An 8,217-nucleotide genomic window follows, 5' to 3' on the forward strand; every position below is an offset into this window, starting at 1 on the left:
ACGCAAGCATGCACGCACGCACACACGCACGCACACGTACGCACGCACGCACGCACGCACGCACACACGCACGCACACGTACGCACACACGCACGCACACACGCACACACGTACACACGCACACACACACTCACACACACACACACACACACACACACACACACACACATACGCACACTCACACACACACACACACACAGACACAGACACGTACGCACGCACGCACACACGCACGCACACGTACGCACGCACGCACGCACGCACGCACACACGCACGCACACACACGCACACACACGCACGCACGCACACACACACGCGCGCGCGCAGACACTTATGCGCACACGCACGCACGCATGAACATGCACACATACGCGGCAAAGTACGCACGCTTGCACGCACGCACGGATGCACGCACGCACGAACGCACGCACGCACGCATGAACATGCACACATACATGACAACATACGCACGCACGCGCGCGCACGCCCGCACAAATTATATACTCAGTAAACACAGTCAGTATACGAAACGGCAGCATTTAATAGGTGTAATACATCAGTAAATATATGTGTCTCGGAATTTACCCGTTTACGTGGAATTACTACTATGTTTTGATCTGTAAGACCGAGTTAAATTAACTCCCATTGTGCCCGTTTTGAACCCTTTATCCCAGGACGTAATAGTGTAGGAATTAGAAGACAGTTTTACAGGTAACCAGAAGACGGCACACCACTAACGTCCTACGTCTCATATAGAATCATCGTGAGTTATTAAACCAAAACAAAATTGTCGTAAACCAAAAACAAATGGTTAGTCATTAGGGTTCGAGTACAAGATTTTCCACGAAATAGGTTATTGCTCATGAATACGCGCTTACTAAAGACGAATATCGATATTTTACGGCAGTAGAAACTAGGCTCAATAATACGATCACTACGGTATCTTCTATAATGCATCACGATCATATCACCTATAGGGCACATCAATTAGTTAATTGCTGTAGTCACGGTAATGTCTTGCTAAAAAATAATAGATCTGTGTGACGATGGGACTTTAATATTCACAGCTGGGCAAATACATGAATCATTGATTGGCCCATATATGTTCCTCGGACCTCCCAGAGCGTCTAGAACTATCTCCCCAGAGTTTTCCAGCTCATGACAGATGACCCTGCATTTTGCGGCGTTAATAAAGGTCTGTTAGGGACGTGTTGATTGTTGATAACAGTACAATACTACCGTGTGGCATGGACATCATGCGTAGAACATATTTTATCATGATGTGTTGCTGATGTACGGTACATCTACAGTCCATGTCGGTTTAAGGGAACTCGTGATATATTATAATTATTCTGAATTTGTTTGAAACAAGTTAATAAAATCATAAGATAATAAACAATGTTGCTGACCACATGCAATAACGATTTATGTTATCGCTATTATTTAAAGTGACCTACGTTAGACATAGCTTATATAACGAATGTCGTCAGATATTCTGAATACAATCACAACGTGTATCTGGCTTTTGATACGATGGTAAGCAACAAGATTATTACTTGCAATAATTTAATCGAAAATACCACAAGAGCACGCGGTGGAATATAGTAAAAATACGCAAAATACTCACTCGTTAATGTAGACGCAGGCATGGTGACAGTGGCGCACGGGTTTACAGACAGTTATATAAAACACCTCACACTTTCTATTCCACCGTGTTACCGCTACGCGTAGAGCCTTTCTTTACAGTCCTTACTTTTCTTATTCTGTCGTCGTCGGCGTGGATTCCGGCAGCGTAATGTTGACGACTACCCAGCCACTGTTCATGAACTGCTCGCAAAGCGAACCTGTCCGGCAGCCGGTTACCTTTTTATTGACGCCTGGTTAGCACTGCCCGTTGACGCTTCTTCTAATCTTTCGCTGACGACGGTTATTAAGAGTCATTCGAGTTTGAGCGGCTCGTGCTTGTGGTCTGCGCAGCCGTCAAGAGAGAGAGAGAGAGAGAGAGCGAGAGAGAGAGAGAGAGAGAGAGAGAGCCGTGGGCCAGGCAGCCGGGGAGCAAGTAGAAGTCAATTTATTGCGCAGGGGGGACCAGAGTGCGCGTGCTTACGTCAGCGAGTGTTTTGAGTGTGTGCAATCAGATTTTCGTCAGAAGGGTGGTTCGCGCCTTCACATACATGTTGATATGCACGCGCGCACGCACGCGCGCACGTGACCGTGCACATACATGCACACGAACACTAATACGAGCACGCACACGCGTACCCGCACGCACGCCCACATGCAGGTACGCACGCACGCACGCACGCATGCAGGTACACACGCACGCACGCACGCACGCCCAAACACATACGTACCACCGCGAACAGTAATTAGTCACTAGCCACAAATGATTACTCGAAAATGAGTACTCGAGATTAGGGCAGATTGAAAACGCTTACACTCATTCAGCAAACACCATTCATGGCTCGGCTTAGTCGAAACTAGTCACTGGCGTAGCGTGGTCCGACGAATTAGCTTTACCTTTGAGCAGTGGTGGGCGTGATGGATTAATTAACCATCCTTTGTTACAGCCAGAGCACGAGTGTATTAAAAATATCCTGCAGTATATCTTCACAGAGTTATAATCTCTGATATGCGTGTAATAGTATCGATTTAATCAGTGTCAGTAAAATCTGGCGGACGTTTGATCGTATTGAATCACAACCGCCACTGTTTGATTCTAAGGAACATGCACTGATTCAGAGACCTACTGACGTATGATGTGAAACTCTACAAGTGAAAGCCCGCATTAAGTCATATGTGTGCACGTAATGTACGTGCGCCTAAATAGTAAGAAGAGAAAGTACGACAAGAATGCCTTTAAACGGAGGTAATCGTTGCGTTTTTAACAAATCACGCGATCGCATAGCTAATCAAAAGGCGTGATTGTCATATAACTTTACATAAAAATGTTTAGTAAAAATTGTTCATTTCATGCTCAAGGCCTACAGCTACTACTAGCATGCTAACATTCCTTTATGAACGTTTTGTAATGAAGCATGTTTAGTACGCTCATGTATGCACTACACTGTAAAACTGTTTATGCCATATACCTGTTTGTGCCATCACTTAACGATGCTACCATCACAGTATTGGAGATATTTTGTATATCGTATAATGTAATGTACATGCGTGTTTCTGGAAATAAAGGGCATTATTAAAAAAACTAACCAAAAGGCATCGTAGCCAGGGCGGTTGCCTCTGGGGGGCAAGGGGGGGGGGGCAGCTGCCTCCTAGATTTTGGAGCAAAATTAAAAAATAAGCTTAGCTAATAATCGTAAATAACCCTAATGTGATTTTTGGGGTTACTTATCCGTGAAAGACTTGTCTCAAAACCCAGTCCCTACCACACTATGGACATCGATCAAGAGCTGCGCCCGTCGCTCATCATTACACAGTTGAGTCATGAAATTTTGCCCCCCCGCCCTTAGGAATTTGCTCGGCCTACGGCCATGGTAGCCATGTAACTACGTCATTATACGTAACAATGCTGTTTTAAATTTTACATTATTGCTCTAATATAAACGGGAGAACGTATAATTGTGCATATAATTTTGTTTCTTGATTCGCCACAGTTATCGTATAGTAAGCAGTAGCAGTAGCAAGTAGTAGCAGCAAATGAGATATTAATGAATAGTTAATTCCTGATATGTCTAAAACCACACTTATTGACAGATATGGTCTGTGTAGGTAATTGTAGAGCGGCGAACGTCATACAAATAATATATAAAAACACTTCAATATGCAGTAGGAAGTAGAATCGTATATGGAAGTTGACTCAGATAGTAATATTCCGGTTGGAAAATCGTCAAATGTTTTAGCGCGTGTAACGTAGCCCCCCCCCACACACACACACGCGCGCGCGCACACAGCGAGAAACTAATTCAGGTAACGTCTGCAGTCGTCTTTCTACGGATAGGAGTTGAGTAAACCAATATGAAGGCGATAGCAGAGAACCAGACGGACAATTCGAGTGTGCCAACATTAAGTGTTCTTCACAATGCGCGCCGCTGCGCATTTTCTTGCAAATTTGCAACCGAAGCTGCTAGCTGTTACGCGTACTGCAGCAAATGAACCGACTGATGAACTTTTGTCTCAGGCGTGACTCGCATTTGCTAGTTTCACTTCACGGTGCGAATAACGGGTTTACGGTGTTAACTTACGCTAGTGGGAGACAAGTGTGCGCGCGTGTGGATGGTGCGCTGAAAATCGGAAATCCTATACGCGTTACACTTTACGGTCTCGAGGCAATGTACGGCCAGTCAGTGAGATTTTCTTCTCGTAGCAGTTGATTGGTGAAGCGGATACTGCGCATGTTTCTACGACACTTAACGACGGAATTTTCGTATGATAGTGATTTGAGCATTTTCATGCCTATCTATAATCGGTTTATAGAGCAATAAAGATCTGATTTAGCGAATCGCCGCCAAGATCTGCGTTATGTGTAGACTCAGAATGTTTTCATGTGCATTGCGAAGCATGTTGCAAGTTTGCATAGTAAATGACTCACCGCTCAGTGTTTACGTGTTTAATTGTTTATGCATAATGTGAAGAACAGATTAAACATTTATGAACAACTAGTTACAACAATGAAAACGCTTGGATAATTTTGAAATTTTTTATATTTGCAGCATTCAATTTGAAGCGATGTGTGATATTAAATCTTGTGAAATTTTAAATTAATAACAGTCTGAAATAATTTCGGTCACAATTTTCAGTAGTAAAATTTATATACTTATTATTATATATACTTGATATTTATATAACACTTCAAAATCTTAAAATTCATCACTGAGAATGAAATTTAAAATACCAACTATCTGAGTGATTATTGTCCTACTATTATATCCTATTATATTAATTTTATAGCAGAACTGTTTGCAAAATTGTAAGTATCTGTAGGCGGTAATATAAACAGACGGTGATTCATAGTATTAGGCATTTGGAAATCTTACATCAATTCTTTTTATAACAGTCATAGTCCCCTCAACATGTATGGTGCAATGCAAAAAACCGTGTTCGTTGACGATTAAAATGTACGGTCAAGTTGTTTAAACATTACTTTACATAATACTGGGTGAATACTGAGTTATCGTATAGTTTTACAGCGGTAACAAACCCTACTAACTATAATACGGAAGCACCTCGTCAACCCAAATCCATCTATTCTTATTTGCGGATAGCTCAACACACTGCATTCAGGTACGCATTATGTGTGTGCTCTATGTTTTCGGAATCTATAATATATCGGAATCGTATAAATAGACACGGACGAAAGATCAGAAATTAGTTACCTACCCAGGAGACGTGCGTGAGTTATTACCCAGATCATACGTGAGTTATATACATGGTCATTCCTATCAAGATGTAGCGGATGAGGCCGGGCCTAGGCTTGGGTGCTTAAGTCGCCGTAGTGTATAGAATTTTGTATTGTGTTTACTAATAAAGTCAGTCTTCAAGAACAAATTCTGCGACTACGTCGTCTTTACTCCTTGCTGCAATCATCTACGATGCCAAATGCCGATGGAAAAAACAACAACTTTTCCCAGTACAACAATTGGCGGAGGATGCAAAATTTAATATGTAATATGTAATAATGCAAATTTTAATTAATATTAAGCCTATGCGATGAGAAAGGCGAGACGCCTAGCCGCTTCTAAAGTATGACCTCGAATGTTGCAATTTAGGGAAGCCGCATTCGGCGTGTTATTATCCCTGCCAACAGAGGCATATCCCAGATAGCATGCTTACGTTGGGCCAACGTTGGCATTTGGTTGACACGGTCACGGTTGGCAATATGACGTTTGGCCAACGTTGGCACGGTCATGGTTGGCATGTGGTTGACTGCATGCCGTTGGGCCAACGTTGGCGTATAGTTGGCACAATGCTAGTTGGCCAGTGGTTGGCTACATAACGTTGGCCCAACGTTGGCGTATGGTTAGCATGATGCTAGTTGGCAAGTGGTTGGCTGCATGAAGTTGGGCCAACGTTGGCGTATGGTTGGCATGATGCTAGTTGGCACAGTTGCGTTGGCTGCAGTTGACGTTGGGCAACGTTAGGTGTATTGGTTGCATGGTACAGGTTGGCAAGTGGTTGGCTGCATGCCGCTGGAGCAACGTTGGGAATGGTTGGCAATGCGTCAGGTTGCAAATGCGTTGCAGGCAATGAACGTTGGGCCAACGTTTGTGTATGATTGGTATGGTCACGGTTGGACAGTTGTTGGCTCGATAGACATTGGGAACGTTGGTGTATGGTTTGGCTGGTCAGGCTTTGGCAAGTGCGATTGCGTGCAATGACGTTGGGCGACACGTGGCAAATAGTTGGCATGGTCACGGTTGGCAAATTGGTTGGCCTGCATGACGTTGCAGGCACGTTAGCCGATGGTTGGCATGATCACGGTTGGCAAATGGTTGGCGGCATGCACGTTGGGCCAAACGTTAGGCGTAATGAATTGAGCTAATTATCCACGTGGCAAATGGGGCGCATGACATTGGCCACGGTTGGCGTATATTATAATCATGTCGACGATTTAGGCAAATGGTTAGGCTCATGTCGGTGGGCCAACGTTGCCGTATGATTGGCATGATACTAGTTACAAGGGTGCTATTCTTAATACTAGTATTACGGGTGCCATAGCATGTTATAATTTGTTTACAGGACATGCACCATGGTGCACGTACAACATTTGTGTATGCAGAGGATTGCTATTTAGCTAGGATTGAGTAACATATTATTGGCGTATTAAACATATGTTGGCGTATGATTGGCATGATGCTATATAATAGGTACAAAGGGTTCTCATTTTAATACTAGTTTACGGGATGCCGCTGATCCGGACCATAGTCATCATGAAAATGTCAGTTACAGCACACAGCACCATTGCGAGTTTGCACGTGCACATTTGTGTATGCAGGGCATTATTACATTTGTAGCGTGGTAGGAGACAGACTTACGAAACCAATTATTCTGAGATTAAGAGAGCTATCATTATAGTCTACTATAACCACTTCTTACATTAGTTTATAAGTAGTATAGGGCAGGGTGAAGCTTACTAATATCATACCATATTTTATAATATTATACCTACCTTTTTTGCTAGAGTGAATATCCATGTGTGCTGTGTTGTTACAAGTTACGGTCTTGCTGTGTGTGTGTGTGTGCTTACTTAATCTATTTATTGACATACTACATACATCATTACATACTTTTTTACTACAGTATTATATATAACGTATTACTATATTATATATATATATATATTTGTCACTTTAATTGTGATATCATATTGTATACCTAATATATCGAAATATGACACAGATAGCACAACAGAACGTCGCAGACACACAACACTTGCAGTTATTTGTGGCTGATTCTAGATGCGAGACGACGTGACTCTAGTCATATATATATATAGGTGTGTGTGATACGTTCTAGTGCCAGTTCTCACCGTGCACTGTGCGAGAGTTGTTTACGCAGCGCGGCATTGCTATAGATAACTTTACACTACTCATCATATATAAGAAACGCAGATCACGCCGTTAAATATTATATTTGATATTAGTGATTCGTTCCTATTTCGTGGACCGAGTCACGGACATCTTCAGATGAAGTACAGCTATTAAACACTCGTTACAATTTGAGGGTGAGTACACTATACTTGATATCTACCCTGGAGACTCTTACAGTTAGCCGGTGCCCACGCCAGTAGATGCGCTGGTTAGGATTAGAAGAAGCGAGACAGATTCTCTAACTCCTTACGCATTTCACCCAGTGGCTGAAATTCCCCAACCAGGACTCGGTATCGTTCACGATCTATCGTTATATACACTTCAGTATGAGAGTACGCTTTAATCACTCTTTGTCCTGAAAACCAATTTACAAAAAAAATCTTTTTTTTTCACTATATAAAAGCAGTACGGACGGACTTTCAATTCGCGTTATGAACGAAACTTTCTATAGAAAACATTATAATATTAAAGGTTATAGAATGACTATTTAGGAGGCAATTGCCTTAACATTTCACAATCAGCGGCACGTCCGGTGGCATGAAACACGAGGGAAATGTTCAGTTGAGTCGTTCATTGCCGTTGTCGAGTGTCACGTCGCTGCGTAGATATAAATTACAGAATTTTCCGCGGTATACTCTCTCTAGTCTCTACTGTCTATCTATCTTTCGC

The 8,217-nt window shown here is 42.6% G+C and overlaps 1 protein-coding gene across 2 annotated transcripts in view; it reads right to left on the reverse strand.

The window, feature by feature from the left end:
• The window catches only part of LOC106812060, a 7,099-nt gene extending 5,126 nt beyond the window's left edge, over positions 1–1,973 (reverse strand). For both annotated transcript variants that reach the window (XM_014815824.1, XM_014815822.1), the window contains exon 1: positions 1,629–1,973. In XM_014815824.1, the coding sequence (XP_014671310.1) occupies positions 1,629–1,650 (22 nt within the window). In that variant the 5' untranslated portion in view covers positions 1,651–1,973. The remainder of the gene's footprint in view (positions 1–1,628) is intronic.
• Between the last annotated feature and the right edge of the window lie 6,244 nt (positions 1,974–8,217).

The sequence above is a fragment of the Priapulus caudatus genome, unplaced genomic scaffold (genome assembly GCF_000485595.1).
Source record: "Priapulus caudatus unplaced genomic scaffold, Priapulus_caudatus-5.0.1 Scaffold604, whole genome shotgun sequence".
NCBI lineage: Eukaryota > Metazoa > Priapulida > Priapulimorpha > Priapulimorphida > Priapulidae > Priapulus > Priapulus caudatus.